Source organism: Coturnix japonica, chromosome 5, assembly GCF_001577835.2.
Source record: "Coturnix japonica isolate 7356 chromosome 5, Coturnix japonica 2.1, whole genome shotgun sequence".
NCBI lineage: Eukaryota > Metazoa > Chordata > Aves > Galliformes > Phasianidae > Coturnix > Coturnix japonica.
In genome coordinates this window covers 30215231-30235463 of record NC_029520.1, presented here as the reverse complement: position 1 = coordinate 30235463, position 20233 = coordinate 30215231, and the positions used below count along the sequence as shown (strand labels likewise).

Genomic DNA, 20233 nt, shown 5'->3' with positions numbered 1-20233 from the left:
CATATTATATGTTAACATAATTAATGTAGTTGGTGTTAAGTCACCTGACATATCTGATATAGATAGAGATTTGAAATAGTAACCTAGTACTATTAGGGTTATAAAGTATTCAACAAGGTAGACTTTTTATTTTTGTTAGTAATTATAAAATGTTAACATGAGAAGCACAAGATTGAGTAAAACTACTTTATTTCTATCACTGAAGTTGCAATTCATTATTTTTCTGTCACCATGAAAGTCACGGTCACTTATTTTTTTTCAGATATTCTCAGTAGAACTTATTCCTTACAAATATCTGAAATTCATAGCATATGCAGTATGCTTTTTCCCTCCTCAGCTTATTCTCATTCTTTTTCTTTAATTTTTCTATCATCATTTGGAATTTCCAAATTCCCTGCAAATTCAGCATGGTATAGCAAAGATCTATGAACTGGGAAGACAGCAGTTAAAACTTAAGACAGAGATACATTGCTATAAGCATATAGCTTGTCTTAATGGGCACAGACCTTTTCAATTTGTATTTGAACTGCCATACAGCTATCATAGCATGCATGGTTACCAGGATAAGTTGACTAGAAAAACAGGACTAGAATGTCTTGAGAAAATGGCAGAAAGAGGAAAGTTCGTAAGAGTACTCTAACCTTTGTTTACTACAACTGAAATACATTCAAAATGTCCTGAATTTGTCTTGTGTCCTGATATTTCCTATTGCTGTGATCCTTTGAAAAAATTACTTCTCAAATATATGCATGTATTTCCAAATTTTGAGATGTTTTCCTCATTGTCTTTACATAGAATTCAGACATTAGAGTAGCAATAATTTACCTATATCTAAATTGTAGTATCTAGCACTGTAAGTACTCTAAGTGTTTGAACATCAACGTGGTAGATACCAGGTTATTGGAGTGATTTGAACATGGTGATTAGGATTTCAGTTGGCAACATAAATCAATATGAAGGTATGTTTATTTGTTTCCTGAAGTCCGCTTCTACAATTTCATTACAGTACCTTTACAGAACTATGCTTTTTTAATTACTGAAAGTTTCTATTAATATACAGACATGGCCTTACAGCATCTTATTTCAAAGTACTAAAGAGTAAGGGATGGATTCATCAGTCTGTCAAGAATACTTCATGTTCAGCTTTACAATTTCCACTGTGTGTCTATAATCTAGAACAGGCATGCATAAGCAGTATAAAATGCTCTCTTTGTGGATTGAAGTCTCATTGATGTTGTCTAATTCATTTGCTACTGTCATTATTCTATCTTGCTCCACCTCTTCCTTTCCAGCATGAATAGAAGTAGAAAATAATCTTAAGTTCAACCAGAGGAGCCTAAAAATTAAAAGCTAAAGCATGAATACAGGCAATATTGTCCACAAACTCAAATTAAATCCATCTTTTCTTTTTTTTTTTTTTTTTCCCTTTTTAATTTATATCAGGACCAAGTTACAGAATACTGGCTCTGTGACTGCACTATAATGAAATACACAATAAGAATGGACAAAATATGTGTATTTGACCTCACCAGGCTCTGCAAAAATTGTCCTGATTTGCCATGTTCTGATTATATACATTGTAATCCCAGAAACACCAAACAGAACTAAGCCAAGATCAGTACAAGTCATCTGGTTTCATACTTAATTCTTATTGTGCATAGTAACATGCTTTCACAGGCATTCAAGCTATTGGCAAATGTATGAGAAGATAAAACAGCTGGAAGTTAAAATTAAGCAAATTCAAACTAGAAGCATACCATACAGCTTTTAACTGCTAAAGAAGCTAATTATTTATCATTTTAACATGGAATGCTATGAATTTTCCATCATTTGCCTCTTTAAATTGGGCCTGGATGCAGTATCAAAAGATTTTATTTAACCAAGAACACTGAGAGCTAAATATAGGAAGGGAAGGTAAGACCATGCCATATTTTATACAGGCTGTGAGGTTAGATCTTGAACATTAGATCTGTGAATCAGCCCAAGATTTTTTTTGTTTTGTTTTGTTTGGTTTTTTGTTTTGTTTTTTTTTTTTTTGTTGTTGTGGTTGTTTTTTTTTTTTTCTAGAGAATATTTTGGCAGAATGCCATTAGAAATGAGAATAAGCTTTCAGCTTTCGTCATGCCAGAAAATAGCAAATTTTACATTTAGCAAACGCATAAAGCCTTGAAAATAGACACCTGAAATCAAGGAAATAGAAACAGAGGAAAACATCTTTGGTTTTCTTCTTACTACTTGTACGGTTGGCAAAATGATTTCAGTGTCAGTACTCTCGTGTATTCTCCACTTCACTGAACTGTTGCAAGCCTGTAAAGAATTGAAGCAGAGGAATGGCAAGCTTAAGTCTGCTTGTGAAAGGCTGTTGATGGATGTTCTGAAGGAGCAAGTATCTCTCTTAGGCACAGAAGCTGTTCGAGATTGAGACAGGCTTTTAGCATGTACTGAACTGTATGATTTCCAGCATTTCTGGATAGAGCTACATTTCATAGTAACAGTTAAAGGAATCTCCCTCCCTCCTATCACAGAACAACAGAATGTATACTTTGGTTCCTGGTGGTTTCCATTTATGTTTCACAGACCTCTCAGTAGGTATGGGGCTTTCAAAGAGCAAACCAGGTACCATGTGCAGGTAGAAAACAGCAGCATTGCTTTGATTTTATCCCCTTGCTTTTACATGCATGACAGTTTTCCCAGTGTTATTCCTTAGGTTATGTCTGTTTACATTAAAATGTTATTACACTCTGAAAGTTCATTTTTAGAAATGGATTCAGAGCCTTAATTTACTAATTTATTTAATTTACTAAGGGTCTGGGGCTTACCATATATGTTAATTTTTAGAAGCAACGTTCAAAACAATAGTCTCTTAAATATTATTCAGCAAAGGTAGTTGTGTTGGAGAATGCTCTAAGATTGAATTACATCTTGGAAGAGTTTTCCCACCTTTGAAGTAGTCTGGCTCTTACCTGAAAAAGCTGTTTGGGCACACTATTCTGCTATCTAGATCAGGGAGAAAGCATCTGTGCTAGATGCACACAGGTCCATGAGGTTGTTACCAGTTATTCTTAAGAATGCATGTTGTTAGTTCTAGTTTTTCAGCCATTTTTATACACTTGATTTGTTTAAGAGACTTCCTACCAATGGGGGAAAAAGCGATTGCTGCTGTAGCATTTACTATCAAAGCTTAACAGTAAAAAAAATGAAATATTTTCTTCCTTGTCGTAATAATTCAGTGACATTTGTGAGGTGTACAACTTCAGCCAACTCTTCTAATTTAAAACATTATCTGTTTGAGGAAAACATATGTTAGAAATTTTTAATTCAGTGATAGGAAAGGCACTAATGAAATATGCATGTATGAATTTTGTATCGCATAAGTTTCCTCTTTCTTGAAATATGATTAAAAGCCAAACATCTGGATTATGTTTAAAAAGCTTGAATCTCCAGTTTTCGGAGAGATTCAATCTATTTTGACACTGTACACTTATCCTTAACATTTTCAGCATGCTGTTAACATTACTTGCTATTGTAAAAAAATAAGGTCAGGTTTAAACAAAGTTGGACTTTTCCTAATGCTAAAAATGTTTTCTGAAATAGCTGTTTCTGCAGCATTCACACAGGCATCGTTTAGGCTGTGTCAGCATTTCCATTATAAATTTGCTCTTGAAAACATTTTATGTTGATTATAAATATAACTTTTCAACTTGATTCTTTTTTTTTTATTATTTAAAAGTACTGTGCTTATTGCAGAATAATAATAAAAATAGAAGGTTGACTTCTTAATTTTAAAAATTCAGTATGACATGGAATTTGTCTGCTGTTAACACAGATAGTGACACTGTGATGATAATTCTCTCCTTTTTGTTTTAATAACACTAATTTGTACTAGAGAAGTGAATAGCTATTAGTTGCAATGTCTCTTGAAGGGTTCAGAATGTCTGTCTGGAGATGATAAAATGGGACTAAATACACAATCCTATTTTTAGCGTATTTTAATAACTGTTTTGATGCAGTACATTGTAATGGCATCACTGTAAGAGAAGCTACAGTGATAGCCAATGTTTTAGGTAGTCAGTGTAGATGTTTTAGCACTCCTGGTGGACCTGCTGAGTGTGCTGACTTTGACATAACTCAAGGGAAATTATAAGGAACAAATCAAATAGCAAATTATAAAAACTATTAGCTTTCACTTTACTTAATATAGTACAGAATATGAATTTAAAATAAGAATGTCATCTTTCATTATAACTTTGGGGCAAATTAAGAAATCACTGTCAACACCAGGCTGCACCTTTCCAAGTAGCACCTTACTTGGGCTTTCAAGCTGTTGTAAATTCTGTTGTGCTGATAAAAGTTCAAATACAATGAAGATCATGTTGTTACTCTACATACTACAGGTGTTGTGAACTCAGACCTGCATATTCTGAGGTTAGAGTCTAAGCATCCTTGTGTCCATCCTTGGCATGAGTTCATTCACCAGCCTGCAGAGGTTGCAGGGTTATCACCAAAGGCAAGGGATGATTTTCTTTTCTTACAGTTGACAAGGTCTAGTAACACAGGTTACTAAAGAAAGTGTGCCTTAAATGGTGGTATGAGAGAGCCATCTGGATCCCAGAGCTCCTCTGTGGACTCTCCTGCTCTTTGGTAGAGACTTTTAGTTCTGCCTGTGTTGGTTTAGATTTCCATTTGGCTCTTTTTGCAGTTGACAGCTTCTTCTCCTGTGTAACAGTACAACAAATAGGTAAGAAGAAGGATCCAGAGATATTCTACCCTCAAACATATCCCAGTAGATACTGCTAGAAGACAGGATAATTTATTTGTCGATTTTCAGTTGGACTTCACTCACGGGAGGTTATTACCGCCTGCCATTAGCATTCTGGCTGAGTAACGATGGAGTAAGGACTTCAGAAGAGCCAGCCTGAGAAAGATAAATGTGCAGGAACATCCATTTCAAAATAAAACACAGCCTGTAACACACATCCTGACAGTAGGCTGTGCATTTGGAATTAAATCCTTCTGTAGAGGAGTTCCAACTTTGTGTTTCATGCATATCGCACAAGTAGGCACTTAGCAGAAAGGAGGATAAGATGTGAATTTCAGGTTATAAATTAGTTTCTTTGATTATCTTCAAAAAATCTCCATAGTCTTACATTGTTGTGTATCATTTTGTAAAAATGTAAAAGTAAAAATGTTACAGTGTGAGATTTGATACATTCTGGGTTGGCATTTCAGAATATCAAGACAGGGAGAGGCATATCTCCACCTTTGTGTTTCCAGGCCATACAGTCTCCCTGCCATCAGATACATTTTCTGACCAGTAATGGGCTAACTACTGCCAGTGTTTTGGAATCCCTTTAATCTGCTCTTTTCCTCAGTAAATAAAAATACTTGAGCAGTAACTGAAAGATACAATAGTTATTAATTCCTAACGAGCACTATTTTAAAATTTATTTTAAATCAGTTATTCTTCAGACACTAAACAAATGTAAATTGTGCCAAATCCAAATTTGATATTTTAAGCGTGTCTGTAAGTTGCATATATATTAGTCTATGCCAAAAGATGTACCTTTGGTGCTAGTTGTAAAAATACCTTGTTGTTAGTCAAAGCAACATGGGGTGAATCTCAAAAATTCCTTAGGATATCAGCCTAAGATGATAGTTAAAGGACAGCTTATAGGATCAGTAGATTGTTAAGATATGAAATACACTTGAACTGCACTGCAACATCTATTATGGGACCATGTTCTGTTACCATCTGCCAGGGTCTGTCTTTTACTTGTAGATATAGTGGAATTTCATGCACCTGATGTTTAATTGTCCTTGCAAATTCAATGTGTTGTATTTTGTATTTTCTTGGTGATTTAATTATACTTAAGAACAGGCTAATAGTGTTTTAAATAACTGATATTGCAAAAGTGATGGGATTGAATTTCAACAAAAGTTGGTGATTGATTAAAATCTCCATATATCTCATGAATTAGCTAGTTCTTGGCTGCTGTGCTAGGGTGGATGTCTTCCTACTTAACTGAGGATTGAGCAGGATGGGTAAAGTGCACAGTAAAGCCAAATCAAGACTTAATATCCCCACTCAAACTTTTATTTTTGTATCATGTAGTAAGCTTCCAGAGCAAGCTCAGGAATATGGATTAAAGAAAAATTAAATAATTGGCATTTAAAGAAAATTCCCCTATATTTAGAGTAACAAAGCTGAAAAAGAAGCCCTTAAAACTTCTTACTGAAATACTGCCATCAGCCAGTAGATCCATGAGGCTTGTTCAGCTAAAAGCCACAACAGACTTTGTAATGCAATGATGTAATCTTGGCTTTGTGTCATTTATATTCAACCTAAAAAAAACAATTTTCCTGAATAGACAGGCTGACAACAATATTGTTCAGTGTTGGTTTTTATTTGGATTGTTTCCAAATGGTTCATATGCCTCCACAGTAACACCATGCCAGCTTAAGTTTTTACTCTGAATTCCAAAGTTTCCCCCTTTTCTTGTATTTTATTTTGCTTTTAAAGCCCCAGTTATGTTTGCGAAACTAACCAGCTTGGCCACGAAATTAGGATGTATCTTGCAGAGTGCATTCATTTTACTTTTTGCATATTTTTCCTGAGGTCATGTCAAGGTTAGTTTGAATTCCATCCTACATTAAGACTTCTTTCACAGCTATTTAGCTCTGCAGCCTACTCCCCGCTGGGGTCTGCCCCTTGGGCACGTCAAAGCTTCAGACCTGACAAATCACACACAGATGAAGCTGTACAGTTTTTTAAACAGTTTCATCACTAACGTGCTATTATTTTTTTTTCCTTTACACGATACCTTTTTTTTTTCCTTTTTTTTTTTCTTTTCTTTCTTTTTTTTTTTTTTTTCCGATGGAGTTTATTCTCTGAATTGCAATATCCAATAGACTGATTTCTGTATGGAAAATACGCTGGCGCAGCCGATCTGTGACATGGAAATGGCGTTGTGCACTGCATGCCACTCAGCCCTCTGCAAACTGAAAGTGCAGTGGCTCCTTAATAGTGGCTCCTTAATTAGCAACAAGCTATAGCTCCTTGGCTAATAAATGTAGGCCTATTGTTAGCATCTATTTGCACAGAAGAGCCTAAAACTACAAAGGCTGATAAATATTCAAAAATTATCATCCATATTGTGCGCCCTTTCATGATACAGGGAAGCTGCATGCTGCTGTTCATAGGAATGAACTTCTGTCATCCCAGGGATTATTCGGAGGGGTAATGTACATTGGTGTCAGCAATGGCTGTCTGCTTTAACAGCAATCCTTATGGGACTTAGGAAATTGGAAGTGGGTGTATGTGTATATTTATATGTATATAATTAGCTTCACAACTAGATGCAGGGTTTTCACCACCTACATTCATGCACATCCCCCCCCAGCTCCCCCCCTTTCCCCCATGTGTATCACAGTGCACAGAATGTTTTGAAGTGTCTAATGCAGCTTGCAGGTGAAAAGAAGTTTTCTAAAATTCTTAACTGCAAACTGGTATCTTTATTTTAGCATTTGTGAAACTAATAGTGTAACACCATTTCCCGTTTAATTGATGAAGTTAAAATGCTTGGCTGCTAATGAGTGTATTAGCAAACAATATACCCTTAACAAGCTTAAGCAGCTCAGGATTTTAAAAAGCAGATTACTGTCCTCCTCATTTTTATAAGACAAAATGCACTGCCTTCTACAAATTGCTTGATCAGCTGATGAAGTACTATAATTATAGTTGTATTGCAGTTTTGACAAAGCCACAATAACAGACTGTAGTTTAGTCCCCACTCCAGGCATGCAACTCTTTGCATTACAAAACCCAGTTTTACTGGTCTAATTCTTACTGAGAACAAAAGGCACCTGGAGATGTTAACTATATAGTAAAAGAAAACTTGGAATCTAGGAAATAATAATATTGAAGCATGACTTTTCTTCTTGCAGCTAGTTCATTGGGAATGGTATCTAATGAAGAGTTGTCTAAAGGGTTGCTTGTTTGGGACTAATTAAAGACAGATATCCTAAATAGAAGAAGGATCATGGGAAATACATTAGGTGTCTGGAGACTTGTTATTCTTTTGGTACTCTGAGTAGATTGTGGAAGTTGTTAGGGATTCAAGAAATAAGGCGAGCTAATAAAAAGTTCTATTTTTCTGGTTATTGGCCAACTATTGTATTTTTGTTTGCAATAAGATTTGAGCCAACAGGCTAGAAGCTTGAATAAAACATTTAAACATTTGTGCATTAACACATTATGGTGAAAAGAGAGTCTTGTGCTTTCACTCAGTGCATTTCAGCCTTCAATTAATGTGAAAGCACTACAATGCCTATGCAACTTCTCTTGCCTAGTGGTGCACCATTTATCATTGCAGTTTTACATTGACCTTGACACCCACTTCATTAGAATAAAGATTGTCTACCATTTAGGTTACATTGTTCCTCTGCACAGAGACCCCATGCAAATTTCTGTTCAGATAGAAGAGCTGTGAGCCTGTCAGAGGTCATCTGCATTAAATGATTGCAGCTATTTTCCAACTGCTTCTTTTCATTCTACTCAATTCAGGCTAGGAGGATCAATCAAGCCCTCTGCCTGAAACAGTGGGACTGCTGGGAATATAACTGTTTTTGGTAGTAGTGGATATGCCCTAAACAGTATTAAATATTTAATATAAATTCATTAAAGGGCATACAAAGTCTTCAAAAAGATATTGCATTTATAGTAAAATTTAAAGTGTTGGGATCACCTTCCTTAAGAAAAAGACAGAACAATGGGTATTGACTGCATAATTTTTTAATGTAGGGAAAAATTAGTTCATGAAGTTACTTTATATTTCTTTCAATGTGTTTATTTCTCTGACTGCCAGGAAAAGGAGTTTGCTGCAGAAGTGTGATCCACATTTGCTACTTTCTGAAACTAAAATGTGAGGGTTTAAGACAAAAGTGCTAAGATTTGTCTTGTTTTACAGGCATGCACATGTGCGCATGTGCTCACTCTCACAAATACATATTTTACTACTGTGCTTATTTGTAGGGGGGGAAAGCAAATGGAAATAAGTTAGCACTCTCCTTCTTGAGTTTTCTGAGTGATATAATTGGAATTAAATTATTAATGGGGAATACTTAAAAAAGATTGTTTTATGATCTTCTATTAGAGAATTTGCAATTCATTTTAGTATTTGTAGTTTGATTTATATTAAAGATAATGCAATCTATGTCCAATTAACAATACATAGCCAATGTAATATGATTTTCAGATCATGCAAATGGAATAAACTAGGAGAGGAAAAACTGATTCTTAACCTCAGATGTAATTTGCTGTGTGAGTTCTGGCAATTTTAAATGACATTGCACTTTTTAATTTTTCCAAAGGCTCAGCAGCAAATTTATCCCAATCAGGAAAGCCTATTATTAATTTACAAGGACAATTGTAGGAGTCTCTATAATTTCCCTGTGCAATTATTTGCCATAAATTGCTAATAGTGAAATACACGAAGTTTGCAAGAAACAGCAACTGCTATTTATCTAGACAGATCATTCAGCTGAGATCTTGAATGTTGTCCAGAGGTTCTAGTACTATTGACAACATAAGAAATATAACCAAGCTTCTGGACAGTTTCTAAAATGTTTCACACTGATAGTACCAAAAAGGTAGAAGCATTAAGAGCTATTGTGAAGGGGAGGCTGGCCTCTAGCAGATTCCTTCACTTTGCTTGTATACAGCTGAGCTTTGGACCCTGGACTTTGGAATAAAAAGACTCTTTGTTCTTCAGTGAATGGCATTAGGCATGGCCTTCCTAAGGGGCCACCATGAAGCCTAGCATGAAGAGTGCAAACATTATCCAGAAAGCAAAGTGAGAATGTATGTGAAGAGATGATGGACAAATATTGCTATATGTGCATGACTATATGTTTACATATATTCATATTGCGTACTTGGTTAATATACTTGCAAAGTATTTGCTTTATGTATATATGTTTTGTGAGTATGTATCACCACTGAATGTGTACACATATAACCCCTGACCATGCATTTCTGTGCAATTCTGTCTGCCTCAGCCAAATCATTCCAAAAGGCAAAGTTTTAAAAGGTAAAGATGTAATCCAGGTAAAAATAAAGCTGGACATCACTGAGTCATGATCTCAGTTTCTGTGGCACAGTACCGTTTGACAGAAGACACTTTTTTAGTATGTGAATGATGGAATGCAGAACATCTACAAATAGCGCACCCTTATTCCAATAATGGAGAAAGTTCACTGACTTAATTCTTCTGTACTTCGTAGCCATAGCTCCACTGTGTGTTCAGTATGTCTGGTCTCTTTTCACTATAACCAACAGAAGCACCATACAAAAGTCTTACAATGGATGTCTTAATCTCTCTGTGTGCTTTTAGAGCATTATTTTGAATTCCATCATGCAGGCTTTTTTTTTTTTTTTTTTTTTTTTTCCTCTTTCCTCTTCTGAAGTTTTATTACAACAACAGAATTCCCAGGGAGCTTTAGGGGCAAGGTTCGCATAATATTGCCCTAAAGTTTTGCTTGAGGAGTGGAATCTGCAAACTCATCCTGATCATCTTTTTGTGATGTTTCTCTTTCTGAAAGATGCGGTGTGCAGTCTTACAGAGTTGTTAACTGTGTACAGTTTTTTTTATTGCTTACCAGACAGTGCTCATCTACGAACCTTTCATGATGATTTCTTTCTCTGACCTCTCAGTGACTAGGCATCTTGTTCCTTAACACTGAAGGAGGCTGAAAAATGCTTGAGTTGCTCAATGTGTGCCTTCTATACCAGTTTCAAAATGGCTTATTCTTCTGGTTACCATGGTGACAATTAACACTGTTACAAGGCATTGTTCCAGTCTCCATTTGGGCAGAATTTTCGGGTGTGATTTTTCAAACAAAAAATGTTTTATATAATTTTTTAAAGAAAAGAAAAAAGGCATAGTTTAATTAAAGTGTCAAAAAAGGTGTCTCAATCAAGACTGCCTAGGTTTCGTAAAACACTTTTATCAAAGGAAATTCAACTTTCTTTGTTTTGGAATTCAACTTCTCATGGTTTAAATATTTTGCCAAACTTATTCAGCAATAAATGTTACTGCTTTTTGCTAAACCCCACTGTTTTTATTTTGAGAAATACTAATCATATTGAGAGAGAGGGAATGAAAAGCCCAAATGCTTTAACTTACATAACAGTGTTTTGAATTTCTTTTGAGTGGCTTCGGGAACACAAAGCCAGCCATGCATACGTGCAGCTAATCATGCTGTAAATATTTTGCAGGTTTATTTCATTATATTTTTTCCCCCGTTTTTAAACATGAAAAGTGTAATGGGGAATTAAATATTAATTATTTATTATTGTGTCAGTTCTGAAAAAAAAAAAATAAATCTGGAACTTTTACTTTCTTAATCTTATTTTTGCCTATTAAACAGTAATCTATATCATAACATTCACAGACTGTCACAATGGAGCAGCCTTTGCTCACTTAAAGCTGAGGAAAGAATGAATCTGAAGATTAAATTATCTTCTCACCACAGGATTAAGAAGTCCTACCAGACTAGGGTTGTGCTGCACTGATAGAGCTGCTAGCTAATTTTTTCTATGCAACTGCTTGGAGTGTAGGTGTTTAATGGATTAAAAAATAGCATTAGCAATAGCATGTAGTGCTATCAGTTCTTAAACTATACTTTCTAACATTAAGCTGTTCCCTTAACTTAAAATACAAACTGCATGTTAAATATCCAGAAACAACTCTCAGTCACATACCTATATATCTAATAATGAACTTAATATTTTCATCTTTTACTGTTGTAGTATAATGCATTTTCTGACAATCAACACTTTCATCATGCTTGTTTATGCAGTAGGTTACATGGTGACAAAGTACAAAGTGAGATTGTACATAAAATCTATCTTATTTATTTTTTAATGTAATAACCCTTTACTAACATCATCACAGTATTTGTATTATGCTGCACTGCATTATTTCATCTGGTCCAAAATTCAATGAAACATCTTACGTTTCTGTGTCAACAAGAATGCTGTAGTTATGAAACATTCAGTATATTTTTTTCCTTCATTGGTCCTATGCCACCCCAGGACCACTACCAACCCCAGCCCACCCTGTAGCAGCTTGTAACAGGTGATAGGCATTAGCCAGCTATGCCTGCGCCAGCCTCACACAGCTAGAGGACTCTCTCAGTCTATTAATTCACTTGACAAAAGAAAGGGAGTAGCATGAACTGGATTTCAGTGACTAGCAAATTGGACTCTGGATTCCCCTTGATATTACATGTACTCATGGAAATAATTATGCAAATCCTTTTCAGCTATATCATTTTTAAATAGAAATCAGATTGCATGAAGAAGATCATAATCGCCTCCAGTCATCATTCTAGCTGAAAAGGCAAAGATACGGGACTGAGAAAAGTACTTGTTGAACATTTCAGTCCAATAGAATGGCGTTGTCCCTTTGAGAATTCAGTTTTCCAGTGCCAAATCTGGTTGATACCTAATATTGTATGGTTCTGAAACTGTAGTCACAGTGCACTCTGTATCAGAAGGCAAATTCTTTACAAACAATTCCTTGTTTTTTACTATGCATATTCATGTAATTTTGGATACACAGACACCTGATCAGTGTTCATTAATAATGAGAAATGGTTTAAATCACCTCATTTAAAACATTTGCTCTGTGATCCACAAATGACTAATATTTGCTGAAGTTTACATAATACAAATGATGTGCATGTGTTGTGCAAATGAAAGATTAAAATATGAAACTAACAATATGCAAACATATGCATGGAAATGCTGAGGACCTGTTAGCTGAAACAGTGATTTCACACCTTTATTATTTTCTTTAAGCCGTCTCCAATTGTATTTTTGCTTTGTTTTCCTACAGCGCATCTCCCTGGATCTGGAAAAGGCACCCATGTTTTAAACATTCTTTATTCACATTTAATTTTTTATACTTAGCCCAGTTACTAGCATTTGCACTAGTGAGCTGCTGTACCAGTTTTCTTGGCTGAATAGAAAGCAAAGAAGCTTAATGTTTAGGATGTTATTTTCTAATAACTCTGGATAATTTATGAATGTCTTGTAAACTCCTTTGTAAGAATTCCTGTTGAGTTCTTCTTTACTATTAAAAGATGTGATTATGACTACACCAAATTCCTTTTTCTATGAATAGTCTGTATGTCAGCCAGAGAGGGAATTAGCTTACTGATAGGTATAGCATGTAGATTAATATGCTTGGGTTTAAATTTTGGGTTTTGTCAGTGTAATATACCAGCTACTAATTGATTGCTGCAGTAGTAGTCATGTTTAATGCTTAATTCTGGTTTTTAGAGAATAAAGTTTTTTTTAAAGAGATGTATTTCCCTGTGCATCTCTAGATCAGAATACATTTTAATAGAGTATCACATAATAGAATACTACTTGTCTACACATACAGCTAAAATATTTAGAAATTTGTATTAAACTGATTTTGTAGAAGTTTCTCGGTTTAGTCCTGTTTTCTGTGTTCTTTTTCATTTTTTAAACAGTTCTTAACAGTAGAGGAAATAAGGCATTTTGGCAAGACTGTATTGACACTGTGGCCGTTATGTTTTGTGTGCCATTTAGCTTTTGGTTGATACAATAAAAATCAAGTTACATGTATTCTGTTATGAGGTAGTTACATCAAAGTGTTTTTCTAAGGTGAAGCTCTCACATTTTCATGTGCTGCAGTGTTTAAGGCCCATGTATGAGACAAAATCCAGAAGGAGAGGGAGCAGAAATAAACTTCACAGAAATCCTAAATCTGAAATTATTTCCATGGGCTTTATTTCAGTGATGTGACTCACTGGTGCCTGCTAACATAGCGTATTTGAAAAATAAGACACCAACTCCCTTCAATGAAACAAAAGCAGATTGAGCTTTGGATGAGAGAGTGTTAGTGTTAGTGAATGCTACTGCACAAATGAATATTGTGAATGAGTGGATATTACTAAGTGTAATCAATCACTAACTGTCTGCGTTTATATGTCACCCAGAAGGCAATGTGGTTGGTACCTAAATCTGTTCAGATACAAAGATTATGTGCTTAGAAAAAAAAAAAAAAGGTAATGGCATAATGAACATGATCAACTGGGCATGTTTTGTTTTGTTTTGTAGAGAAGACTTGTCAAAGTATACAGTAACTAATATTATCTATTTCTTTTCTTTTTAGAGATACAGTGTAGAAATGTCAATCAGGCAACCAAAAAAGATGGAACTGCTCAGTAAGGTTGAAGCTCTGAAGAAAAGTGGTGTTTTACTACCAAATGATCTCCTTGAAAAAGTGGATTCAATTAATGAAAAATGGGAACTGCTCAGGGTATTTGCATTTTTATTACTGTTTGTGGGTTATGTGTACATTTTTGTGTGTTGAAGTACGCTGTCTGTCTGATTTCTAATTTGAGGCACAAATATCTCTCTCTTTCAATTCACCACGTACATTTCAAACAAGCTACTCACGCTATTATAAAAACTCCGTAGTATTTTCCTCTTGTGTTGATTTTTTTTTTTTTATTCCATGCTTGTCTCCTGTCTGACTTTAATAATTTTAGTTCTTTAATACATAAAAAATGTAAGTAAAATATGCCATGTATTACGGGTATGCACCAAGTCAACTATAATGCAGTATATCTGATATACGCTGACTGTCATGCTTGAGTGAATGTTAATAGAATTTATTCTGAAGGTACATGTTAGAGACATCTACTGTTTAACTATTTACTATACCCTTAAGATGAAAAGTGGGGTTGTCACTGCATATTTCAGGTCACTCTGATGGCTCAAAAACAAATATGCAGATTCTGTACAAATCGGAATACCTGAAGCTTAGAATACAGACGGGATATGTTTCATACTACTGTATTCAGCTCACTTTTGACAAAAGCCAGAAAAGTTTCATGTAATTCATTTCACGCTATGATGGGCTGGGTCTCAGCCAAAGAGTGAGATACAAGAATCTGGCAAAAAAAAAAAAAAAAAAGCAATATAGAGATTCTGTTACCCAGAGACCAGGGATGGCACCATGCAGGAGACACTGTAGTCCTATTGTTGTAAAACAGCTGAGAGAGAGAGAGAGAGGTCAAACTATATATTTTTCCATCCACTTCTCTCCTTAATTGCCTTCACTTCAAATCAAGGGTAAGATAAATTTATAAATTACTTTAAATGATTAATTATAGATGTGTGATATTAACAATACAGTCACATTGCATAATTTTGCATGCTATTATCTGAGCTTAAAAAACATTTCTAGTATATAATGAGTAAGTTATACATGCAACTTGCCAGCATCATTTAAAATACTGACTTGTGTCACTTTAGCTTATTTGGTAATACAATAGCCATTTTACAGAGGGTTGAATTCTTTTAGTTCAGCAAAGTTGTTTCTTACTGATTGATTCTCTAAATCTTCAAATTGTTAGAAAATGTTAAAAGTTGTCTGCTAAATAGTGAGCTTATTATTTTCCAATTTTAATTATAATGTAGCATTTTTGAAGTATTTGAACAAGAATAAATTTTCTAATAAAAATGTGACCTAATAACCTGTTCTTTTACATCTATTCATGACAACTTTCTAAATTATTTTATTTGTTAGCCTTATATTTATGGCATTCAGTATATTTAATCAGATTAATTCAGTTACACTGATTACTGCTGGTAGGATGCAAATGATGAGTAAGTGATAATAATTATTAAAATCTAAGAAAACTCTTTCTTAAGAAAAAATTGAAGCCCCCCTTCTCTGCATTTTAAGATTAAAATATGTCTCTGGATTAAGTTTTGCAATTAATTTCAGCATTTACAGAAAAATTAAAAAAAAAAAAAAAAAGTATTACTGTTTTCCTGCTAGATGCAATTTCATTAATAATAAGCAGAGTTTGATAGAGTTTTGTTTAATTTAATAAAAATCTTCACAGAAACTAACGGTGGTAGGCATACTGTTTTAATTGGCATGATTATGTTTTAATTGGCATGAAAAAAATTAAAGACAAGGATTTTAACTTCTAACAATGGTAAAATAGAGGGATATGGTTTTTAATATTACTTTCATCTAAGGTGAACAGTGTGGAATGGAAATACATTAGAATGAAATGTCAGTGGTGCGTACAGTTTAATCTGTGAAATTTTGTCCCCTGTGCTGAATATTACTCTGTCTCAATTGCATATTAAACAACCCTATCAAGGCAGGCATTGGCATCTGCTGTGCTGACACAAATTGTGAATTAAATGAAATTGATGTCCTCTGTCGTATATTTATGAAGACGGACCATTCTCTGAAGTATTCTGTTTATGAAGAATTTATGATTGCAAACTGTTCCAGAACAAAAAAGTGGCAATAAATTCTTTTTTGTGACCCTACCCTCCAAGGGCATTGATTTCACCTCCTGCTGCTACTTTTGTTACAGCATAAAAACAATAGCTAGCGCTGGATTCCACTGAGGGTCTTCAAATTATAAATATTTGCACCATGAAAATAGAAGGGTGGTGCCAAGAAAGCATGTTTTTTACTTATGATCTCCTAAATAGGTTATTTACAGAATGCCACAAAGTAGATTAATGTCTGTTGATCTAATTTTGTGTTTTTAGGATTATTTTTGGAAGTTAAGTTCATTATGATAAATTATATTCCAGTAACTTAATGAAGGGTGGATTTTCAACAGACAGCCTTACTGGGTCACCTAAAAACATGTCTTCATGTTACAACAATTAACCGCTGCTAATTATCAGTTTAAAAGGTTATTGGATGTGATTGTCAGTGTATATTGAGTATTCTACAATCAGTAACACAGATCTAGTACTTATAATAAGTGTCAGACTGACAGCCTCTTATAGGTCAGATAAAATACTGCTAGGCATAGGAGAAGCAGGCAACTGCATATCTCCTCTGTGATGTTTAAATGATTACCTTTCAAAATATTAAAAAGGAAGGTAACTTCCTATCTCTGGCCTCTTCAGAATATTCATTACTGTCACCATGTCCACTATCAAAATGTTATTCAGCAGTTCCTTTATTAGAAGTACTACTTTGAAAAGCTATAGTTAATTAGTTTAATTAATGATCAGAGGTGAATGTTTATTCTGATCCATTATTTTTAAAGTGGATGCTTAACATGGAGAACTTAAATCCAAATTTAGGTGCCTAAATAATTGGTTTGATGGCTTTGCAGTTCCTAGCTTATTGGTGTCTGAGTGAGTTCATCTTCTTTTAAAAGCAAGCCAGATGTTATGTGACCTAACTGTTCCTGTATACAGCTTCAGGGCTGCAAGTTTGGAAACTGTGACCTGACAGCTTGTACCTTGGAAATATTTCAGTATTGCAGCATTTCCCTAAAATCATAGATGCACAGGAGCTTGGTGAGCTCAACGCTTGCTATATTTTCTGTTCTTACAGTTGAGAGTAATGACCAGTAAGTCCTATGGTCATAAGTATCTAAAGCAGCTGACAAATTCTATTACTACTTTATGAAGTTATGTAGCATTTTGCCTTCTCTGTCCATAGTTGCTCTGAATAAACATTGATTAATCATGCTTCCAGCAAAGTCAGTGACCCGTAGAGAACAACACTGGTGTTAGTGAAAAACAAGGATACAAAATATGAAATTGATTGAACGAAGGAAACAAAGAGTGAAATTGATTGATATTAGTAGTAATTTAAAAATAAAAACCTCTCTAGTCATTTAACAGATGCTTCTTGTTGCACATTAACCTGTATGTGTTTTGGTGCATAAGACTAATCTATGTTTTCTTTATCTGGTGTATTAGAAAACCCTAGGAGAGAAGATCCAAGACACAATGGTAGGGCACAGTGGGTTAGGTCCACGTGACCTGCTCTCGCCTGAAAGCGGCAGCCTGGTAAGGCAGCTGGAGGTCAGGATCAAAGAGCTGAAAGGGTGGCTGAGAGATACAGAGCTTTTCATCTTCAATTCCTGTCTGAGACAAGAAAATGAAGGAACAATGAATGCTGAGAAACAACTGCAATATTTTAAGGTAATGAAAAAACAGTCACAGTTTTCATAGATACCCTTCTTGATGATAGGATAAAATATTTAAATTATACATGTCATAATGCAGTCTAGGTACGTATGTAATCATGCATTCATATTTTAGCTTTCATTTATGTCTTAAGTGTTCATTCATTTGGATTTTGTTAAATCTTTGCAATAATATTTTTCTGTTAACTTTTTCAAAAACGATATTTACAGGGTTGATCTCCAAAGTTGAAAGGTAATATTATGCTTTATTTCTGCTTCACTATAAAGCTAAGTTCCATTATGAGAAGCTTCGCTCTTAATTTCACTTCCTACATAAGTTATTTTAATTAGTATGTTGTGTGGCCATCAGTTTAATAGCCTATTTCTCTGCATACATAAGTCAGGAATAGTCCATATGAGGTCAAATTTACAGAATTATAAATTTATCATAGCTGGGAAAATATTTGAGTTTGTCATGAACAGATATGTAGAAAAAGACATAACTATAACATTTGTCTGGGCCACATCTTAAGCCTAAGCCTGGAGATTAATTGAAAGGAGGGAAGAGAAGCGTAGTCATTATGCTATATACAGGTGGATAAGCTCCTTCAACAGACAGCCAGCATTCAGCTTTGCAGCTGACATAGCAGAGGTCTCATGTCATGTTTCATCCCCCAGAAGTAGAGGGACAGTTTAGGAGACAAGACTATTCAGTTAGGAAATGAATCTACCTGGTGGAACTGTGTGCTTTTCTTCTGTTCATAGCTTTAATTTTAATAAACCATCATCTGAGTCATCCTTACAGGTCACTTTACTCTGCAAGTTGCCTTTGACCAAAGAATAAGAAACAAATCATGAGTAATTGTCGAGCATTAGAGGTAAAGATGTTTTTCACTGGTACACCAGACTGTCTAAGGCAACAGTGCTCTTAAAGCAATGGACAATTTATTGAGTACTCACCTCAAAGGCAGGTTGCAAACACTTCCAAGCAAATATTTTTTCAGACAGATATTTGAGAAAACTACAGTGGAAAACTGTCTGTCTTCCCAATTAGGTAGTCTTTAATACTTCCTTTTTCAGTCATTAAGAGGGAAAGTTGTGTCAGTGTAGATAAAGTTGGTTTTCTTTTCAGGTTCCTGAACATGTTTCTCTGAATACAATTTTAAATTTCTTAACTACATCTGTGTTGTTTGTCTTTTTTTTCTGTTGTTGGGGAATAAGTGATGCTGATTCTGTTTGTTCTATCAGCAAACTTTTAAACGTTAGTGATTATGAAGGAAATGTTGATAAACCTGCAGAAGGTAACAGCAACAGACCCGTGTTTTCAGTAGTTCATATTTCAGTGGAAATTTATGGCATTTGTGTAAGTGCGTAACTATGGATTGAAAAATATGATTTCTAACAAACTTGTTTTTAAAGTCTTAGCAATATAAATGTAAATGAATATATATATATGAACATAACTATTATAAATTTTTTTCTTACATATTCAGGATGTGCATAAATCTTTCAAATTAAATATATATGTATGCATATATATGTATATGATATGATGTCATGCCAAGAGCTCTAGAGATGCTAAACAGTGTATTGTAGTACACACATACAGTGATGTAACCAGAGTATTTAATTACTCGGTTGATTATCTATTAATTACATAAATAATACATTAATTATTTTCAAAATGGTAGCCATTAGAGTATAAAAAATAATTACTTATCAAATACGGTGAGAGCACATCATTTTGTCATATATATTAAACCATCTTTGTCTCATTAAATATGAAATCCTCTATAAGTAAGTTTTCCATTCTTCACTGATCTCCTGGGGAAGTGTATAAAAGATAAAATGGATATAATTAACAATACTGCAATGTATAATACATATATTTGAGAAAGAGCATTTAGAAGATTTTCAAAAACATTAGCGATGCCACTAGTAGGAAACCTGCTGGGGTTTAGACTGACTTACTTTCCACTTAACTTAAGAGCTTAACCTTATTACTGCTTTCACTGTGGTAAATGAATCATTGTTACTTAATGGAACTTTATTGTACAGCACTATCCCAATTATACACATCACCATTGTGCACAGAGATATGTTTTTAATGAAATAGAGTCAACAATGCTGTTGATTTTCATTTATGATCTGTTGTTTTTAATTACACTTATGCCTTAGGAAAAACAGTTATTTCATTTTCCGTGTGTTTTTATTTCACTTTGCACTG

The 20233-nt window shown here is 34.4% G+C and overlaps 1 protein-coding gene across 2 annotated transcripts in view; it reads left to right on the top strand.

The window, feature by feature from the left end:
* AKAP6 (A-kinase anchoring protein 6) overlaps positions 1 to 20233 on the top strand; it is a 259761-nt gene that overhangs the window by 195418 nt on the left and 44110 nt on the right. For both annotated transcript variants that reach the window (XM_032444906.1, XM_032444905.1), the window contains exons 11-12: positions 14208 to 14354; positions 17798 to 18022. In XM_032444906.1, coding sequence (XP_032300797.1) covers positions 14208 to 14354; positions 17798 to 18022 — 372 coding nt within the window. The remainder of the gene's footprint in view (positions 1 to 14207; positions 14355 to 17797; positions 18023 to 20233) is intronic.